We start from the raw sequence: 23,421 nt of genomic DNA, 5'->3' as shown, positions 1-23,421 counted from the left end.
GAGAACTTTGTCTTTGTGAAACTGTATTTTCCCTCCTAACCCACTCAGCCCTCTGTAACTACCGGTGCCTAACCCCAACCCGGACTGTTCAAGCTACTGACAGTATACCTGTATTTTAATATTGTTTTTGTGCAACATCCCGAGTATAGGCCGCACCCCTAGTTTAAAAACTTGCATTAGGGGAAAAAAGTGCGGCCTATACTCAGGACAATACGATATATATATACAAAACAAGGAAAGTGGAACAGTACTCCCAGACCGGACCGGGGACACATCACATGACTCTAAAAACACAATTTATGCTTACCTGATAAATTTATTTCTGTTGTGGTGTATCCAGTCCACCGATCATCCATTACTTGTGGGATATTCTCCTTCCCAACAGGAAGTTGCAAGAGGACTCCCACAGCAGAGCTGCTATATAGCTCCTCCCCTAACTGCCATATCCAGTCATTCGACCGAAACAAGCCGAGAAAGGAGAAACCATAGGGTGCAGTGGTGACTGTAGTTTAAATCTAAATTTTGACCTGCCTGAAAATGACAGGGCGGGCCGTGGACTGGATACACCACAAGAGAAATAAATTTATTAGGTAAGCATAAATTTTGTTTTCTCTTATAAGGTGTATCCAGTCCACAGATCATCCATTATATGTGGGATACCAATACCAAAGCTAAAGTACACGGATGAAGGGAGGGACAAGGCAGGTACTTAAACGGAAGGTACCACTGCCTGTAGAACCTTTCTCCCAAAAATAGCCTCCGAAGAAGCAAAAGTATCAAATTTGTAGAATTTGGAAAAAGTATGAAGCGAAGACCAAGTCGCCGCCTTGCAAATCTGTTCAACAGAAGCCTCATTTTTAAAGGCCCAAGTGGAAGCCACAGCTCTAGTAGAAGGAGCTGTAATCCTTTCAGGAGGCTGCTGTCCAGCAGTCTCATAGGCTAAGCGGATTATGCTTCTTAGCCAAAAAGAAAGAGAGGTTGCCGAAGCCTTTTGACCTCTCCTCTGTCCAGAGTAAACCACAAACAAAGCAGATGTTTGACGAAAATCTTTAGTCGCTTGTAAGTAAAACTTTAAAGCACGGACCACGTCCAGATTATGTAAAAGACGTTCCTTCTTTGAAGAAGGATTAGGACATAATGATGGAACAACAATCTCTTGATTGATATTCTTATTAGATACTACCTTAGGCAAAAACCCAGGTTTTGTACGCAAAACTACCTTATCTGCATGGAAGATCAGATAAGGAGAATCACATTGTAAAGCAGATAACTCGGAGACTCTACGAGCCGAGGAAATAGCCATCAAAAAAAGAACTTTCCAAGATAAAAGCTTGATATCTATGGAATGAAGAGGTTCAAACGGAACCCCTTGAAGAACTTTAAGAACCAAATTTAAGCTCCATGGGGGAGCAACAGGTTTAAACACAGGCTTGATTCTAACCAACGCCTGACAAAACGCCTGAACGTCTGGAACATCTGCCAGACGCTTGTGCAAAAGAATAGACAGTGCAGAGATCTGTCCCTTCAAAGAACTAGCTGATAATCCTTTCTCCAAACCCTCCTGGAGAAAAGATAATATCCTGGGAATCCTAACCTTACTCCATGAGTAACTCTTGGATTCACACCAATAAAGATATTTACGCCATATCTTATGGTAAATCTTCCTGGTAACAGGCTTTCGTGCCTGTATTATGGTATCAATGAAAGACTTGGAGAAGCCACGCTTTGATAAAATCAAGCGTTCAATCTCCATGAAGTCAGTCTCAGAGAAATTAGATTTGGATGATTGAAAGGACCTTGAAGTAGAAGGTCTCTTCTCAAAGGCAGAGTCCAAGGTGGAAAGGATGACATGTCCACTAGGTCTGCATACCAGGTCCTGCATGGCCACGCAGGCGCTATCAAAATCACGATGCTCTCTCCTGCTTGATTTTGGCAATCAGTCGAGGGAGCAGAGGAAACGGTGGAATCGCGTAAGCCAGGTTGAAAGACCAAGGCGCTGCTAGAGCATCTATCAGCGTCGCTTCCAGGTCCCTGGACCTGGATCCGTAATAAGGAAGCTTGGTGTTCTGGTGAGACGCCATGAGATCCAGTTCTGGTTTGCCCCAACGATTAATCAATTGAGCAAACACCTCCGGATAGAGTTCCCACTCCCCCGGATGAAAAGTTTGACGACTTAGAAAATCCGCCTCCCAGTTCTCTACACCTGGGATATGGTATGGATATGATAGGTGGCAAGAATTATTTTGGAGACTTCTAACATCGCTAAGGAACTCCTTGTTCTCCCTTGATGGTTGATGTAAGCCACAGTCGTGATGTTGTCCGACTGAAATCTGATGAACCTCAGGGTTGTTAACTGAGGCCAAGCCTGAAGAGCATTGAATATTGCCCTCAATTCCAGAATATTTATTGGGAGGAATTTCTCCTCCTGACTGCACCCCAACCTAGAAGGCTGGCATCTGTCGTTACAATTGTCCAATCTGGCCTGCAAAATGTCATACCTTTGGACAGATGGACCCGAGATAGCCACCAGAGAAGAGAATCTCTGGTCTCTTGATCCAGATTTAGTAGAGGGGACAAATCTGTGTAATCCCCATTCCACTGACTGAGCATGCATAGTTGCAGCGGTCTGAGATGTAGGCGCGCAAACGGAACTATGTCCATTGCCGCTACCATTAAGCCGATTACCTCCATGCACTGAGCCACCGAAGGAATAGAATGGAGAACACGGCAAGAATTTAGAAGTTTTGATAACCTGGACTCCGTCAGGTAAATTTTCATTTCTACAGAATCTATCAGAGACCCTAGGAAGGAGACTCTTGTGAGAAAGTCTGCCAGTACTAAAATAAAAGCTATCTTTTTTTTTCTCTTTTTTTTTTTGAGCATATTTACATATGCTGCTATGTAGGATCCCCCCCCAACCTCCCTGATCCCCCCCCAAACAGCTCTCTAACCCCCCCCCCTGCCTTATTGTGCGCCATATTGGGTACTGGCAGCTGTCTGCCAGTACCCAGTTTCAAATTAAAAACGGTTATGTTTATTTTTATTAAAAAAACAACTATTTTCTGTAGTGTAGCTGCCCCCCCACAACCCCCAACCCCCAACCCTCTCCCAGATTACTAATTGTATTTATTTATACCATTTATACCCTCTCTCCCACTGAGTCTCTCCCACTATAATTGTTCCATAGTGTAGGGTTCCCGCCCGCGTGCACGCGCGCGCACCCGCTCCCGTGCACACGCGCGCATTCTGGCATGCACCCCACACGCGATCCTGCCCCCCTCCTCCATTGATCGCCGCCCACCTGCCTCCCTTGGTAAGCTCCCACCCACCAACGAACACCGCGATCAATGGCCGATGCAGAGAGGCTCTCTCTAAATCGGACTGCTCAAAACTGTTATTGCAGGATGCCTCAATATCGAGGCATCACTGCAATAACATGAAAGCGGCTGGAAGCGATCAGGATCGCTTCCAGGGCTTTCAAAGACCAACGACGTACGGGGTACGTCCTTGGTCATTAACTGCATTTTTTTGCAGGACGTACCCCATACGTCGTTGGTCGTTAAGGGGTTAAAGTGAAATCAATACATTTAGTACACATTCTCATATGGGGTTCCACCATGGCTTTTAAACATAATAAACAAGGAGTTTCCTCTATGTCAGACATGTTTATACAGACTAGCAATGAGACTAGCAAGCTTGGAAAACACTTTAAATCAAGTTAACAAGCAAATATAAAAAACGGTACTGTGCCTTTAAGAGAAACAAATTTTGTCAAAATTTGAAAAACAGTGAAAAAAGGCAGTAATTCAAACGAAATTTTTACAGTGTATGTAATAGGTCAGCAGAGCATTGCACCCACTTGCAAATGGATGATTAACCCATTAATGCAAAAAACGGATCAAAAAAACGAAATAAACATTTTTTAAACAGTCACAACAACTGCCACAGCTTAGCTGTGGCCCTATCTTCCTTAATAAACGACTTTTGAAGCCTCTAGAGCCCTTCAGAGATGTCCTATAGCATGCATGGGACTGCTGAGGGAAGCTGAATGTCTCTGTCTGTAATTTTAACTGCGCCAAAAAGCGCTAAAATAGGCCCCTCCCACTCATAGTACAACAGTGGAAAGCCTCAGGAAACTGTTTCTAGGCAAAAATCAAGCCAGCCATGTGGAAAAAACTAGGCCCCAATAAGTTTTATCACCAAAGCATATATAAAAACGATTAAACATGCCAGCAAACGTTTTATATTGCACATTTATAAGAGTATATATCTCTGAAAGTAAGCCTGATACTAGTCGCTATTAAATCACTGTATTTAGGCTTAACTTACATTAATCCGGTATCAGCAGCATTTTCTTGCAATTCCATCCCTAGAAAAACTTAAAACTGCACATACCACATTGCAGGATAACCTGCACGCCATTCTCCGTTACCTCACTCCTCAGACATATGTCAGAACAGCAGTGGATCTTAGTTACTTCTGCTAAGATCATAGAAAACGCAGGCAGATTCTTCTTCTAAATGCTGCCTGAGATAAAATAGTACAACTCCGGTACCATTTAAAAATAATAAACTTTTGATTGAAGAAAAAACTAACTATCACCATTTTCCTCTTACTACCTCCATCTTTGTTGAGAGTTGCAAGAGAATGACTGGATATGGCAGTTAGGGGAGGAGCTATATAGCAGCTCTGTTGTGGGAGTCCTCTTGCAACTTCCTGTTGGGAAGGAGAATATCCCACAAGTAATGTATGATCCGTGGACTGGATACACCTTACAAGAGAAACACTGCTAAGCTATTTACCCTAGGGATTTGCTCCCAGTCTGGGCCAAGACTGCATGTGACTCTAGAAATAGTGCAGCTTTTTGAGAATGCTACAGCACTATAGCTTAGCAGTGTAACAGGGTCATGTCATGTGTCCCCGGTCCGGTCTGGGAGTACTGTTCCACTTTCCTTGTTTTGCTTGTGCTTAAGGATGATTACTAAAGTCTGTGAACCGTGACTAGTTCCCAGTTTGTTTGAATATGAGCTTGCACCTGTGTGTGAGCATGCATTTGTGTGGCTGTATTAGGGTCCCAGGTTTTGGAAGAGACCTTGACGTGGTACCTGGGCTTGTCCCATTTGGCCAAATGCGTTAACTGACTCTTCCAGTTTCTTTTAAAATTAGTTGAGAGCTTGTGAGCAAGTGCTAGACTTTATTTTTGTATGTATTGTAATATAAATATATATATATACTGTGTATATATATATATATATATATATATATATATATATATATATATATATATATATATATATATATATATATAGATAGATAGATATAGATATATATATATATATTGTGAAAGTGTTAGGCAGAATTGTGGATGGGGTATATTTAGGACCTAGTGTTTAAAAAAATGACTACTCAGATATGTGGGATAATACAGGCAGCCCCAGTGAAAGACTGTGTTTAAACTAACCTGTTTAATTATTGTGTATTATGGGTTCCCTGGGGTGGAGTAGTCAGAAGAGAAGGGTGGGCCGATTCTCCACCACACTATCAGGGTGATTGAATGTAAAGGATCCATTCCAGATTTTATTGGGTTCTTTCTAACTGAGTTAATGAGTCTGATTAAGCTCACCTGGAATGTGTTAAGGTTATAAAGGTCTTGTTAAGTCAGTAACAAGGATGGTATGTGTTATTGTGTAAGTGGAATACACTGGAATGATACAGTGCTAAAACTGTTGTTATTATGTTGGAATATATGCTGAAAAGTCACTGTTTAATTTGATGGATTTCTGCTGGGAACTACAAATAAACAGGCTGCAGGCCTTTTAAACTTGACATCAATTTTGGACTTATTTTCCTTAAAACCCTACAGGGCTTTGCAGGTAAAGTTCCAGAAAGACAGGCAGCCTGTTGAAATATAAAGAGTAGGGGGCCTATCTATCAAACTCCGAATGGAGCTTGACGCCCTGTGTTTCGGGGAGCCTACAGACTCGCCAGAAACAGCAGTTATGTAGCAACGGTCTAAAGACCTCTGCTCCATAACCCTGTCCGTCTGCTCTGAAGAGGAGTACAGGAATCGCCAGAATTCAACCCAATCGAGTACGATCGGGTTGATTGACACCCCCCTGCTGGCGGCCAAGAGTCTGCAGGGGGCGGCGTTGCACCAGCAGCTCTTGTGAACTGCTGGTGCAATGCTGAATATGGAGAACGTATTGCTCTCCGAATTCAGCGAGGTCTTGCGGACCTGATCCGCAGTGTCGTATCAGGTCCACAAGACCTATGATACATAGGCCTCTAGGTCTGAGGAAGGGGAGAGTTTTCCCAAAACATCACACAGCACAAATTAATTGTTGAATATTGAAGACCTGTAAGTGCCTGACTCGTCACTTTTCTATATATCCACTGCACACACCTTGGTATTTGAATCTGAATTGAGTACACTTCCAAGGAGTATATATATATATATATATATATATATATATATATATAAATATATTTATATATATATATATATATATATATATATATATATATATATTGCTATAATTTAACTGTATGCATCTAAAGGAGTGTCGACTAATCTGTGTTTGATAATTACAGTACAGGTGGCCCTCGTCTTGCGCCGGTTCAATTTGCGCCGTTTCAGAATAAAGCCCTTTTTTCCGTCATGTGACTGCTATTGAAAAGCACTGACAAGCAAAGCATTGATTAAAATAAGGGAAGGAGAGTAGGTGGAGGTGTCCTCTTGTGTTGCAGCAAAGATATGCAAGCCAAGCAGGCTGAAATCAATCAGTGTAACTAGACCTGAGCTATCGAGCAGCTTTCAAAGGAACAAGATATAGCAGCCACTTCCCTTTTATCTTCTTGCCCAGCTGCTTGCCTATAAATCAGTCCAGACTGGAATGCATAGAATAGCTGCAGACCCGATATTATCTAACATGCTAACAATGCAGAGCACTGTTTGCAGAAAAATGCAAGTAAAAAAATGTTTTTGTTCATTAAACTTAGTTTGATGATACATTCTGTGTTGTGTGATTATTTTATTAGGCTTATAATGCTGTTTAGCAAATGTTTTTGTTCATTAAACTTAGTTTGATGATACATTCTGTGTTGTGTGATTATTGTATTAGGTTTATAATGCTGTTTAGCATTTAAGGTCTTCATTTCAAAGCTTTAAAAATAATGTATTAGGTTTCAATTTTGAGAGGGGCCTGGAACCTAACTCCCCTGCTTCCCATTGGCTTACATGATAAACTGGGTTTCTATTTACAATGGTTTCTATTTACAACCATTCCTTCTGGAACCTAACCCCGGCATAAACTGAGGGCTACCTGTATATGATCTTTCCCTATTAGGCTTTGCCCCTAAACTCATTGAAGTTAAAAGGACATGAAACACAACATTTTTCTTTTTCTTATTTTTCATGATTCAAATAGATCATGTAATTTTAAACAACTTTTCAATTTAATTATTTTATCCAATCTGTAGACATCCGGTGAACCAATGAAAAAAAGCATTATTGTGCAGCCACCAGTAAGCAGCTAGCTTCCAGTAATGCATCGCTGCTCCTGAGCCTTCCTAGATATGCTTTTCAATTAAGAATGACAAGAGAATAAAGCAATTTAGATAATATAAGCAAATTTGTAAGTTGTTTAAAATCATATGTTCTGTCTGAATAATGTAATCATTTATGTCTCTTTAACTACCTGAGTCACTGGATGCCAGCTTTCTATGAGTCTCAAGTAAACATCCAGAGCTTTGAGCTCTGCCAGTGGCATAGGATGTGTACCCACTTTAGTTTGAGTGTAATCCAACTTCATTTATAAATATATATATATATATATATATATATATATATATATATATATATATATATATATATACAATCTCCTTTAAAAGCACTCATGTGAAGTAAAACTGCACTTCACATAACATGTGCTTTGTTGGATATTAAATTACACATAATAAACCAAAGCTTTAAGGGTGTTATATTCAGATGACCCAATAACATTTCAAATGTAGCAACTGGGGATAAGTACATGTAGTTAAGTGCAGATTTTAAATTATTTGACCAAATACGTAATGCTGCTATATTTTTTATAATAACAAATTATGCAAATGGTAAAGTGCATGATGTCTCATTTTTATGGGAGTTATGCAATAGTCCTAAATGAATGTAATAGCTTTGTTGCTTTTTGTGTTTTGCTTTGAAAGCCTTATTCATCTTACCTAAGAGCACTACTTAAAATGTACAAAGTGGGAGATCTGTACTGCGGGACTATCATAAACACAACAACAAAAAATGTGGAGATACTCATTATACTGTAAGCTGTTCTCTTTGCTACTTCAAAGAGATTTGTCAAGAATACTCAATGCCTTTGAGATAAAACTGCTACTAGTTGTTTGGAAAAGCTGAAACATAACAAATCAAAGGCAGTAAATATATTATAATATTATAGTGATACATCAAAGGGGTTTTGAAATGATGGTAAATATGAATATACCCTCTTCTGTTTTTTGATGAGTTGTTCTAATTCATGTTCTTTAGATGCAAGTTTTTGCTCAAGGTCCTGGCTGCGTGACTGATATCGTTCGGTGTCCTAGGGAAAAAACATGACTTTATGAACTGTTTACACTAAACAAAGTATATATACACCATAGTTACATAAAATTATCACTTAGAACTGAATATGGCAAAGAAAATATATAATAACTTTATGTTAATGAACAAACAAATTGAAAAATCAGTGTAAAAGATTTATAATGTATCTTCTATGGTAAATAATAATAATATTGTGTGTTGATTTCTTGATGAGCATTTTTACACAAAACCTGGCTGCTACCAGCCTCTGATAAGTTTTAACCTCACAAATTCTGTAAGTGGTCATCTGAATTTGAAATACAAATTTATTGAAAGGGAAAAGATATTTAGAAAAATATCCATAATCCACTGCTAGAGGCTGCACTACCCTAACATGTTAAGTTTTTATTATAAGGAAGTTAATTTATAGGTAGGTTTGTCAATAGGAAGGCCCAGGGACAACATTTATTGCTTCTCCGTGCATCACATGGATAGCTCACCACCACTGGATATACTGTAAGTCATTCCAGACCTCTCCATAGATATTCTGCAGTCTCAAAATTATTCAACCCCTTCATGGCAAGCATCTTTAGTACTTAGTAGAGCCCCCTTTTGCTGTTACGACCTGCTGCAAATGAGATGTATAGCCAGAACAGCTTCTGACAGTGTTCCTAAGGTATCTTAGCCCATTCCTCATGAGCAATAGCCTCCAGATAGATAAATAGATGTACAGTATATATGTGTATACATGTGTGTATATAATGTGTGCACATACATTCACATATATACACATGTATACACATATGTGCATACATACAAATATATACACATATAACAAATCCCTTTTGAACCCTTTAATATACATTTATTTTAATAAACATATTTTACATTTAATATGTACATAAATATCAGTGCAACATAATATGTTTTTAATGTGTGTTGCTAGACTTTTATGAAGCAGTTATTTGTTGCTTTATTTTTAACTTGTAATACTTGATGTTTAGCTCAATCACAATTTCCATTAAAAGTATTGGGTGCACTGAAGGGATATCAGCCACACTAAACATTCTCTGGTAATTCTTCTTTACTATGGACTTGTAATACCAATTTGTGCGCTAGTCCCAGAATGGCTCAGCGTTATAGATAGTGCACTTGACGCTATCAATAGAACTCCACTTGTATTCTAGGCCATTATGGGGTTATACAATTTTGAGTTTTATGCCCTTCTAAGTTTAAAATGTAGATTTAGTCATACATTATAAATAATATAGAGAAACTATGCAGATAATCTAAAAAGCACCATATTTAAGGAAGCACTTACTTGTAGCAAAAATTGCTCTTTCTCAGTCTTTATTTGTTGCTCCATCTCTTCATATAAATTCTGAATTTCATTATCATAAGTTGCTATTTTCCTATGCAAGACAAAATACATATTTAATTGGTTACACAATTGGAATTATGGTAAGTAATGTGGACTAGACAGTTCAACTGGAGTAGAGTGGAATACTCTAGAATCTTTGAAAAAGCTTTTTTGCTTTTAGGACCATTATAGAATGGAAGGTTACCAACCATATTTTATAAATGTTCAGGTAAATCTAGATAATAAAGAAAAAACATAGAAATAGGGATCCTTTTATTGTGTGTGGGAACCTCTTCTGACATAAATTATTACTTCATATCACATATAACAGTTAATAAGGCATTCTACCTCAATTAATTTGTAAATGCATTATAATTAGCATGACTACCAATTTTGGTAAGAAAGGTGGCAATTCTAGTTGGGTGAGACATCTCCAAACCTGTCCCTTTTTACTGTTAAAGAGACAGTAAACACAATCGCCTAGATTTAGAGTTTGGCGTTAGACGTCAAAAGCAGTGTTAAGGGGTCCTAACGCTGCTTTTGGCCACCCGCTGGTATTTAGAGTCAGGCAGCAAAGGGTCTACCGCTCACTTCCCTACCGCGATTCCAGGCTACCGCAGATCCCCTTATGCCAATTGCGTATCCTATCTTTTCAATGGGATCTGCCTAACGCTGGTATTTGGAGTCTTGGGAGAAGTGAGCGGAAGACCCTCTACCGACAAGACTCCTAACGCCAAAAAAAGTCAGTAGTTAAGAGCTTTATGGGCTAACGCGTGAATATAAAGCTCTTAACTACTGTGCTCTAAAGTACACTAACACCCATAAACTACCTATGTACCCCTAAACTGAGGCCCCCCCCACATCGCTGCCACTCTAATAAAAAATGTTAACCCCTAATCTGCCGACCGGACACCACCGCCACCTACTTTATCCCTATAAACCCTTAATCTGCTGCCCCTAACATCGCCGACCCCTATATTATATTTATTAAGCCCTAATCTGCCCCCCCCAACATCGCCGCTACCTAACTACACTTATTAACCCCTAATCTGCCAACCGGACCTCGCCGCTACTATAATAAATGTATTAACCCCTAAACCTCCGCACTCCCGCCTCGCAAACACTTTAATAAATTTTATTAACCCCTAATCTGCCCTCCCTAACATCGCCGCCACCTACCTACAATTATTAACCCCTATTCTCCCCCCCGCACCATCACCGCTACTATAATAAAGTTATTAACCCCTAAACCTAACTCTAACCCTAACACCCCCTAACATAAATATAATTTATATTAAACGAAATAATATTCCTAAAATTAACTAAATTATTCCTATTTAAAACTAAATACTTATCTATCAAATAAACCCTAATATAGCTACAATATAAATAATAATTACATTGTAGCTATATTAGGATTTATATTTATTTTACAGGCAACTTTGTATTTATTTTAACTAGTTACAATAGCTATTAAATAGTTAAGAACTATTTAATAGCTACCTAGTTAAAATAAGTACAAAATTACCTGTAACATAAATCCTAACCTAAGTTACAATTAAACCTAACACTACACTATCATTAAATTAATTAAATAAATTAACTACAATTACCTAAACTAAAATACAATAAAATAAACTATTCTATAATACAAAAAAAACAAACACTAAATTACAAAAAATAAAAAATAATTACAAGCAGTTTAAACTAATTGCACCTAATCTAAGCCCCCTAATAAAATAAAAAAGCCCCCCAAAATAAAAAATTCCCTACCCTATTCTAAAATACAAAAGTAATCAGCTCTTTTACCAGCCCTTAAAAGGGCTTTTTTGCGGGGCCTTGCCCCAAAGTATTCAGCTCTTTTGCATGAAAATACAAATACAATAACCCCTCCCCAACATTACAACCCACCACCCACATACCCCTACTCTAACCCACCCAAACCCCCCTTAAAAAAACCTATCACTAACCCCCTGAAGATCTCCCTACCTTAAGTCGTCTTCACCCAGCCGAGCCGAATTCTTCATCCAAGCGGAACAAGAAGATGTCCTCCATCCGGTAGAAGTCTTGATCCAATAGGCAAAGAAGATGTCCTCCATCCGGGTGAAGTCTTGATCCAAGCGGCAAAGAAGAGGTCTTCCATCCGGGCGATGTCTTCTTCCAAGCGGCATCTTCTATCTTCTTTCTTCCGGATCAATCTTCATCCCGCCGACGCGGAACATCCTCCTTCCCAGATGGACTAAAGACGAATGAAGGTTCCTTTAAGGGACGTCATCCAAGATGGCGTCTCTTCAATTCCGATTGGCTGATAGAATTCTATCAGCCAATCGGAATTAAGGTAGAAAAAAATCTGATTGGCTGATGCAATCAGCCAATCGTATTGAACTTGCATTCTATTTGCTGTTCCGATCAGCCAATAGAATGCGAGTTCAATATGATTGGCTGATTGGCTCAGCCAATCGGATTGAACTTCAATATGATTGGCTGATTGGCTCAGCCAATCGGATTGAACTTCAATCTGATTGGCTGATTGCATCAGCCAATCAGATTTTTTCTACCTTAATTCCGATTGGCTGAATTATATCAGCCAATCGGAATTTAAGGGACGCCATCTTGGATGACGTCCCTTAAAGGAACCTTCATTCGTCTTTAGTCCGTCGGGGAAGGAGGATGTTCTGCGTCAGCGGGATGACGATGGATCCGGAAGAAAGAAGATAGAAGATGTCGCTTGGAAGAAGACATTGCCCGGATGGAAGACCTCTTCTTTGCCGCTTGGATCAAGACTTTGCCCGGATGGAGGACATCTTCTTTGCCACTTGGATAAAGACTTCTACCGGATGGAGGACATCTTCTTGCTCTGCTTGGATGAAGAATTCGGCTCAGCTGGGTGAAGACGACTCAAGGTAGGGAGATCTTCAGGGGGTTAGTGATAGGTTTTTTTTAAGGGGGGTTTGGGTGGGTTAGAGTAGGGGTATGTGGGTGGTGGGTTGTAATGTTGGGGGGGTATTGAATTTTTATTTTCATGCAAAAGAGCTGATTACTTTGGGGCAAGGCCCCGCAAAAAGCCCTTTTAAGGGCTGGTAAAAGAGCTGATTACTTTTGTATTTTAGAATAGGGTAGGGAATTTTTTATTTTGGGGGGCTTTTTTATTTTATTAGGGGGCTTAGATTAGGTGTAATTAGTTTAAACTGCTTGTAATTCTTTTTTATTTTTTGTAATTTAGTGTTTGGTTTTTTTTTGTATTATAGAATAGTTTATTGTATTTTATTTTAGGTAATTGTAGTTAATTTATTTAATTAATTTAATGATAGTGTAGTGTTAGGTTTAATTGTAACTTAGGTTAGGATTTATTTTACAGGTAATTTTGTACTTATTTTAACTAGGTAGCTATTAAATAGTTCATAACTATTTAATAGCTATTGAAACTAGTTAAAATAAATACAAAGTTGCCTGTAAAATAAATATAAATCCTAAAATAGCTACAATAAAATTATTATTTATATTGTAGCTATATTAGGGTTTATTTTAGGGGTTAATAACTTTATTATAGTAGCGGCGACGGTGCGGGCGGGAGATTAGGGGTTAATAATTGTAGGTAGGTGGCGGCGATGTTAGGGAGGGCAGATTAGGCGTTAATACTATTTATTCTAGTGTTTGCGAGGTTTAGGGGTTAATACATTTATTATAGTGGCGACGAGGTCCGGTTGGCAGATTAGGGGTTAATAAGTGTAGTTAGATAGCGGCGACATTGGGGGGGCAGATTAGGGGTTAATAAATATAATATAGGGGTCGGCGATGTTAGGGGCAGCAGATTAGGGGTTCATAGGGATAATGTAGGTTGCGACGGTGTCCGGAGCGGCAGATTAGGGGTTAATAATAATATGCAGGGGTCAGCTATAGTGGGGGCGGCAGATTAGGGGTTGATAAGTGTAAGGTTAGGGGTGTTTAGACTCGGGGTTCATGTTAGGGTGTTAGGTGTAGACTTAGAGAGTGTTTCCCCATAGGAAACAATGGGGCTGCGTTAGGAGCTGAACGCTGCTTTTTTGCAGGTGTTAGGTTTTTTTTCAGCCAGCTCAGCCCCATTGTTTCCTATGGGGATATCGTGCACAAGCACGTTTTCCCAGCTTACCGCTACCGTAAGCAACGCTGGTATTGAGGGTTGAAGTGGAGCTAAGTTAGGCTCAACGCACCCTTTTTTGAGCCTAACGCAGCCCCTCAGACAACTCTAAATACCAGCGTTGTTGGAAGGGTGCGTTGGGAAAAAAAGCAGCGTTAGCTACGCGGGTCTTTACCGACAAAACTCTAAATCTAGCCGAAAGTTATTACAACTATTTATGCAGTCTTGCAATAAACTAACATACTGGGTGGGTTAAAAAATGCTTTATGTCTTGTTTGCTGCAACTGTTTTTCAACCTGGCGGCACCCATGACTACAAGGAGGTGGGGAATAACCTCAATACTATGCTTTTAAAAAAAGTTAAGTGTTTAATATCCCTTTAATAGTCTTGAGGGGGAAAATAAAGCTTCAATGTCCCTTTAAGGTATTGTAACATCAAAATAAGTATATTCATAAGATTTCCTGATAATAAAATCAAATTAACTGTAAGAAATAAAAACAAAGTAACTGTAGCATCTCCAGTACCTAACAGTTACAGCTATATCTTGTCTCATTTCTCTAAATAATCTGTCCTGCAAAGTCAGAGAGTCATTTTTAGTGGCACGAATGAGGCACGTCCAATAGAAAGGCATGAAATGATGAATCGTGCTGCTGCTAGCGGTACAAGAATCACAAGTCAGACTCACTTCTTAAGTGCGCATTCCAGTTCATTCTTTTCTGCATTGGCTTCTTGGAGTTGGGAGAACACGCGGATGAGGAATTCTTCAAAGCTTGAAAGCAGATGTGGCTCTTCTTTCCTCAACTCAATCCACAATTTTTTAATCTGATTTTCACTGAAAAACAAACAAACAATGTCGCTCAGATATTGTAGGTGCTTTCAATACTAAAATACATCAATCAATCTGAAAATATTCTATATATTTGCGATAATTATGTGACTTAAAAGGACATAGAAGTCAAAATTAAATGTTCATAATTGAGACAGTGTGTACCATTAAAAGAATTTCAATTTATTTCTATTATTAAATTTACCACTTTTTTGGGGTATCTTTGGTTCAATATTAGCTCCTATACATGAGAGAATAGTTAGGTAGACTCAGGAGCATGTATGTGACTGGGACACTATAAGGCAACTGTGTTTGTAGCACGGTAATTCATATAGGGCAAGATGATTTTTCCGCCAAGTGATGTGGTCTTTTCACAAATCAATTTCCATTGCGCAGGTATTACAAGTCTTGAAAAAACATGATTGCCGGCACGCATTCTCCTTTTTACGCAACAATCCTTTCCACGCACAAAGAGCTCTAGTTAACAGTTTTGCCCATAGTGTTCAAGACACATGCACACTCTCAAACCTATCTCAGAAATTGAAAATAGATGTACATTTAAAAGTTGTTTAAAACTGTATGTTCTATCTGAACCTTGACATAACAATTTTGGGTTTCATGTCCCTTTTACCACAGCTCTGAGGACGCAGTAATCATTTACTCAAGCGAGAGTGTTCACTTTCAATTTATAATACCAGCGTAATTTAACCTGTGCGCAAACTTTTGCAAAAACCTGATATCGCGATTAACTCATAATCTGGCCCTAAAACATTAAAAATCACAAACAAATTACACTTTAAGGTAAACATTTTAAACATTAATTGACCTAAACTTATATGAACTGATAAATTGCACACAAAATGATTTTATATTATCAGAATATAACAACCAGCAAACATATACAGGAGTAAGACATAAAAAATATATTCATTCAAATGTTGACAAAGGCCTGTTCTGTAAAACGTGAACCACTGGCCTTTACTCAATACTATTAAATATACAAAAATAGAGTGCGCTACAACAGCTATACCTATAGCCTAATTATACACTTAGTAAATAAATATGGTCAAGTATATTGCAGATAGAATAATTATAAAACGATAAGACTATAGTAAAAATATGTGTCAACACTATTAAACTTTATTACACAAAAATATATACATTTAAAACAATTAATTACTAAGGTGCACCTTTTAATCCTATAACTTGATGACAATTTTATATTTATAACACTTTAAAATACTAAAAACTTGCAAACATTCAAAAGCTAACGATATCTCATTTGCTCGTTATAACCAGATCATAAATGGTATCAATTTTGTTTCAAAGTTTGTGCTAGAAACAATATATATCCCAATAAAGTATCAGTAGATTATCCTCAGTCTTTTTATTGGTTAGTTCTTATATCTCCAGAGAGAACAAAAAAGGCTTTGTTTGAGAGGTCAATTTTTTCGCGGGGTACCCCTTATACTGGTGGTTATAGTTATATTCAAGTTGACAGTTATTGGCAATATGACAGTTGGACAGTTATTGGCAATATATCCTCTGTTGTTATATATGGGTGGAAATATCAAATCGTTGGTCCCAAAACATAAAAGTATAACTGCACTCACCAGAATACGAAAGGTATAAGATCATAAATACCTTTCCCCGAATCGGCTTTTTCTTTGCGGCAGCGTTTGGCGTTTCTGACTCAGCCGTTACCTGGCTGTGACGTGTGTATCTTCACGTGACTTCTTGGTCGCACCAATAGCCTTGCCGGGTTGCCGGTGAGTGTTTCTTTCAAACCTGCGGTATAATTCTTTTAATATTTGCAAAGTGCTACCAGGAGCACAATAACCTCAATGGTAAGATATCAACTTGTCCTTTTCCCAAATGTTTCGTCACCCGCAGTGACACTTCCAAGATTGCTGCTGAACAGGAAATACAGGGAAAAAACTCTGTTACAAAGGCTGGCCAGCTGAACGGATCTTGTCCTGGGTCATCTACGCGTTTCAGCTAAGATGCTTTTATCAAGATGAACTGCATCCTGTTAGACAGTCTTTTATACCGGAATCCTTAAAGGGAAAGTATTTCTTTTTCTTAAAGGGACAACTGATTGCTTTTGATTTTATTTTTAGTTCTTTTTAGTGTTAATTCTTCGTAATTTTTGAGCAATAGGTCTTTTTGCTATAAATATCTTAAAAGTGATAATATATAATTAGAATTAAAATTGGTTAAAAAACTAGTTGAAAAATAATAGTAGTTAGGAAATTCATCATATTCTGTTAGATTCATATTTAAATATCCAATTATTTATCCCATACTGTCTATTAATTTAATAACTAGTTTAGTTAATTAATTTTATAAAATAGAACTCAATAAAATACAAGATACAGGAAAAAAAAAATTTTTAAAATACAATAATGCATTATAAATCCATAACAATACATATAATCTATAATAATAGATGGTTGATTTATTAGTTAATTTTAACCTATATTTAAAGTGAATTGGTATTCTATATACATATTTATATACACAATGTGTGCAAAATAACCTCTATTTAATCTGAATTAGCATATATTACTTTAATCTATAGTGAACCTTTTCATTTTCACTACAAAAGGGTACTATTCTAAAAAAAACCATTATAAACGCTCATATTAATAAATAATCATAAAAAGGAGGAATTGTTAAAAAACCATAATACCAGTAAAATGTAAGATAACTAATTAATTTACCTTTATAAAATTATATACAATCATTTGATATATAAAGCTTAAGAAACAACGTTTCTATATAAACGGATTAAGATCTAACTCAGCATTTAGGCCTAGAGGGGTAAGAGTTTTAAAGTTAAAAATTAATTCTGCTTCAGCTCTTAAAAGTTTTTTATTTATATCTCCCCCACGCCAGTCTTGTTTTATTTTTCTCAGGCCCCAATATTTTAGGCCTTTTGGATTTTGGTTGTGTTTTTCTTTAAAATGTTTAGAGAGCAGGTGTTTTTCATATCCATGCTCTATGTTTAAGATATGCTCTCTAATTCTGTCCCTCAACATACGTGAGGTCTCCCCCAAGTACTGTTTATGGCATGGACATTCAATTAGATATACAACATTTTTATCTGAACACTTTATTACATCTCTAATTTTATAGTCTTTTTGTGTCACAGTTGATTTTACACTTGTTTTTTTACTGCTGTATTTACATGCTTTGCAAGATATGCACGGAAAATATCCTTCTATTTTTTGTCCTTTTAGGTCCACATCTGAGGGGGTCGTTCTTAGGGGTTTAAAAGTGCTTGGTGCCAGAATATTTTTAAAATTTCTCGTTTTTTTGAACACTATTTTTGGTTTATCTATTAATGATTCACCAATATAAGGGTCTCTTTGGAGTAAGTGCCAGTGCTTGTTTAAAACTCCTCTTAGTTTGTTGTGATTAATATTATAATCTGTAATAAATGGTATATTTAAAAAATCATCATTATGATCTTTTTTTTCCCTGTATCTTGTATTTTATTGAGTTCTATTTTATAAAATTAATGAACTAAACTAGTTATTAAATTAATAGACAGTATGGGATAAATAATTGGATATTTAAATATGAATCTAACAGAATATGATGAATTTCCTAACTACTATTATTTTTCAACTATTTTTTTAACCAATTTTAATTCTAATTATATATTATCACTTTTAAGATATTTATAGCAAAAAGACCTATTGCTCAAAAATTATGAAGAATTAACACTAAAAAGAACTAAAAATAAAATCAAAAGCGGGGGCGTGTCCGAACAGCGTACCAGAATGGACGCACTTTCTTGGAGCTCTGCATAGGATTCTCTCTAATCCGCTGATTACCGAGAAATAACAGCAACATCACTTAACCTAATCTTCAAATAATAGCTCCGCAGAGGTTGGTGGCTATTTCTGCTTGCTGTTTTTATGACTTCAGGGCTACAAACCGGCAACACAAGACCTAAGGCAGCGGCCTATACATAGGTGGCGACCCCCCCCGGTCCTACCGGGTTACCAGTGCTGGCAGAAGATATCTGCCTTACTGACTTGCTCTATCTAAACAGGTCCTCATCTTTCTACAAATCTCATACCTACTTTCAAGCTAAAGATCTTCACTGACAATCGCAATGGCGAGAATAGTCACAACCACGTGGTGCACCGACATGCTGGACAAGTCGGAACGCCATTTTGCTAAGATTGAGGCTTTATTCCAATCCCTAATAGATAAAGCGCCGACAGAACAAGAGCTCTTATCATTTATGGACAGTGTCACATTTGCAAAAGAGAAGGATGCGTACACACAGTACTACCAGGGAGCAGCGGCAGGCCTCCTTTCACCACCCGATGTGACCAACTGGACTAGAGAGCAGCCATTGCTGACAGCGTCAACAATTCCTAATAGCTTATCCAGTCTGGCAGACACTCCTGAGGCATACACTAGCAAATATGGTGCCGATAGTACCCCTCTGGTGACCAGCTCTGATAGGAGGTTGAAACCACTTTTGGCTGCGGTGGGAGAAGGCATACAGTCCCCTAAGGATGGCGACACAGTTCAATTACATTTCACTATGCTAGATTTAAACCGGGACATCGTCATACATTTAACATCACCCATCGGATATGCAGTAAAGGATATCCACTCACGGCAGTCACTGTTGTCACAACTTGAAGTTCATACTGGTGCTGTGGCTCATCTACACTCTGCTATTGGGAAATACTTAACTACAGAGGTTTCCTCCGCAGAGAAAACAGAATTTGCCTTGCTGCCTTTACAGCGCCCCTTCTCCTTCATTAGATACATAGCGGTGAGACACTCTAGACTGCAGGGACTGGGGTGTGTTTGGAAGATGGGAATAGGATAGTCATTTCAGTCAGGACTGTGCTGCTCTAACACATACCAATTTGGAACATATAAGATATTATGACTTATGCAGTGTGTTAGTACTCTCTCCCCAGGATATGTTTATGTTTCATTATAACCTACTGTTAATATCCCATTATGTTTTAGCGATGTTGATGCAGGCTTTGTACTTCATAGTTTCAGAGAGAAATTATTCTAACAGTTGTTTCTTATCTTGGTGTATTTTCTCATCAAAGAGAGCCAACTAGATATACATATCCCGTATATGTAGCATGTGGGTAGTTAGGGGGCTCACGCTCATCATCTACAGTGCGCTAATTGATAAACCTCAATGCTTTCACACATACCGGGAATTCAGCTGAATTAACTTGCCACTAAGTCTGATTCATTCTTTGGCCACTAGATGGCCCCCTTAACGCAGCAAATATCAAAGCATGTTACTGCAATGATAGCTACGGTGTGGTATGAAGCATGGGACTTGGACCTTCTCTCCAACAAACCTAACATCTTACTTTTCAGAGATCACTCCTTTTTTTTTTATGGGGTAAGGCACATATTTCCTGTAAAGGCTTATACTATTACTTGGCTGTCCAGCTCTGGTTGTTTTATATATATATATCTCTTTGTTAACAATGTCATATATTTACTTAAGAAATAACATAGTTTAGCTTTGATATTATAAGTAAGCCTTACTAGAAAAAACACCTAAATTACCATCTCTATACTGTATTAAGGATCCAAAAGAGGTCCCTCCTTGTAAGGTGGCAAAAAGAGGACATATGTACATGTTATCATATGTAACACAGGTCTTTATCTGACTTTTGATGTATAATTTGATATTCATACTTCTGCCTGTATAAATTGTATATGTATTATAACTTTATATGTATATCATATCAACACATTACCCTTAATGTATATCTTGTATATCTTTATTGACTACCAGATTGCCTAGCAAATTCAGCAATGATATTTGTATAGATACACCTTTTCTTTTCAACGTTTTTCTTCTATGTTTAAATCACAACCCCTGTGGATTTTGATATATTTGGTTACATAGGTCCAAAAGTGGCCTTACATATTGACAGAAGGGGAAGGAAAAGATGAAAAAATGAGGACTTTTATTACTTATCTTTGACCTGACATGTACTGAGCATTTAATGTATCTCCTTTTGGTTTTCCAAACGTGTTAATTATGCTTTTTGACCTCAATAAAAATATTTAAAAAAAAAAAAAGAAAGATCCAGTCTCCATGAGAGAGTGGGAGCATCTGTTGGATAATCAGTAAAGGGGCCCTATTAATTTTATTTACACTGACCATGCGTCATTTAGTCAAGTTTGACAAAGCAGGGGGAAATAAACTTCATGCGCTTTAAACTCTGTCTTCCTGTTGACAAAGCGTAGCATATACCTGCCTGGAGAGACAGAAACAGACATTCCATATGACTGCGTAAGGAAAGAACTTATGCACCATAACTTCACCGGACACTGGAGCATGCACAGTAAAGGGTTGGGAAATATCACATTCTCCCTCCTGTCACTAAAGTGAGGCACAGTCTAAAAGTCCCATATGTCTCCTCTTTGTGCTGTGCCTTATGTACAAATACTTTACTGCTACATTGTTGAATTCAGACTTTCTGGTTAAATTAAAAATTTAAAGTTTTATTTTCAATATTCATTTGTGCTTGTTGCTGTTAAAGTTGGTTTTATAGCCAATGTTAACTTTTTGATGTATTAAGATTTGTATTTACACGTTTACTTTGTAAAAGCATAACAGAAATTAAAAGATTCTTCTTGAATATGAAAAAAAAAAAAAAAAAAAAAAAATCAAAAGCAATCAGTTGTCCCTTTAAGAAAAAGAAATACTTTCCCTTTAAGGATTCCGGTATAAAAGACTGTCTAACAGGATGCAGTTCATCTTGATAAAAGCATCTTAGCTGAAACGCGTAGATGACAAGATCCGTTCAGCTGGCCAGCCTTTGTAACAGAGTTTTTTCCCTGTATTTCCTGTTCAGCAGCAATCTTGGAAGTGTCACTGCGGGTGACGAAACATTTGGGAAAAGGACAAGTTGATATCTTACCATTGAGGTTATTGTGCTCCTGGTAGCACTTTGCAAATATTAAAAGAATTATACCGCAGGTTTGAAAGAAACACTCACCGGCAACCCGGCAAGGCTATTGATGCGGCCAATAAGTCACGTGAAGATACACACGTCACAGCCAGGTAACGGATGAGTCAGAAACGCCAAACGCTCCCGCAAAGAAAAAGCCGATTCGGGGAAAGGTATTTATGATCTTATACCTTTCGTATTCTGGTGAGTGCAGTTATACTTTTATGTTTTGGGACCAACGATTTGATATTTCCACCCATATATAACAACAGAGGATATATTGCCAATAACTGTCCAACTGTCATATTGCCAATAACTGTCAACTTGAATATAACTATAACCACCAGTATAAGGGGTACCCCGCGAAAAAATTGACCTCTCAAACAAAGCCTTTTTTGTTCTCTCTGGAGATATAAGAACTAACCAATAAAAAGACTGAGGATAATCTACTGATACTTTATTGGGATATATATTGTTTCTAGCACAAACTTTGAAACAAAATTGATACAATTTATGATCTGGTTATAACGAGCAAATGAGATATCTTTAGCTTTTGAATGTTTGCAAGTTTTTAGTATTTTAAAGTGTTATAAATATAAAATTGTCATTAAGTTATAGGATTAAAAGGTGCACCTTAGTAATTAATTGTTTTAAATGTATATATTTTTGTGTAATAAAGTTTAATAGTGTTGACACATATTTTTACTATAGTCTTATCATTTTATAATTATTCTATCTGCAATATACTTGACCATATTTATTTACTAATAGTGTATAATTAGGCTATAGATAAAGCTGTTTTAGCGCACTCTATTTTTGTATATTTAATAGTATTTCAGTGTGGGTTTTTGGGAAACCACACTTTGTAGAGTTGCTTATACCTAAAGGGTTTATACTTTTGTTTATTGTTTCTTCTTTCCCTTAACCCTTGAGCCTTATCACATATCATGGATGTTTTTAAAGTAAGATTAGATTTATTTTCTGAAATTGAAAAACTAGAGGATTCTACTGAACCCATGACACAAGCCCCATTAGGGAATGTTTCAGAAATGTGTGAAGATTTAGAGAAGATTTTAATTAAGGAGATGAAACAAAAGTTGGAAGTTAGTTTTTTGCAAAAATATATTAATCTAAATATTGTGCCTAGGGGTTTGAGACTATTAAAAGATTGTACTTTTCAATTGCAAGATCACTTACAAAAGGAATGGTTTGATACCTTAAGTGTTGCCTCTATTAATTTAATGAAAATAATTGTAAAATCAAGAAACATTAGTCTTAGGGAATTTGGTGAAAAGATTGAACATCTTAGCAATGAATTATCCCCTTGGAATACAGAGACAGATTATAAAAACATTCAGACCAATATTATAAACAACCTAAAAGACATTAAGAAAGAAACGATTGAAATTAAACTTAGAAAAATGAATAGAGGTATGGTTGACTATAAAAACACAGAGACAAATAATGATATTCAATCATCTGAATTAGAGATAATCAAACCACAACAAGAAAATGATCAAAAATTGAGAATTTTTTCTAAAAAGAATAATAAAAAGAACATTAAACTCAATTCTA

General features: G+C 37.2%; 1 protein-coding gene across 1 annotated transcript in view; it reads right to left on the bottom strand.

Moving 5' to 3' along the window:
- The window catches only part of CRACR2A (calcium release activated channel regulator 2A), a 499,417-nt gene that overhangs the window by 154,419 nt on the left and 321,577 nt on the right, over window positions 1-23,421 (bottom strand). The window contains exons 6-8 of the mRNA XM_053718747.1: window positions 14,735-14,881; window positions 9,894-9,984; window positions 8,496-8,591 (exon numbers count right to left, since the gene is read on the bottom strand). Coding sequence (XP_053574722.1) covers window positions 8,496-8,591; window positions 9,894-9,984; window positions 14,735-14,881 — 334 coding nt within the window. The remainder of the gene's footprint in view (window positions 1-8,495; window positions 8,592-9,893; window positions 9,985-14,734; window positions 14,882-23,421) is intronic.

This window comes from Bombina bombina, chromosome 6 (genome assembly GCF_027579735.1).
Source record: "Bombina bombina isolate aBomBom1 chromosome 6, aBomBom1.pri, whole genome shotgun sequence".
Lineage (NCBI taxonomy): Eukaryota > Metazoa > Chordata > Amphibia > Anura > Bombinatoridae > Bombina > Bombina bombina.
This window is presented reverse-complemented; position numbering and strand designations above follow the sequence as displayed.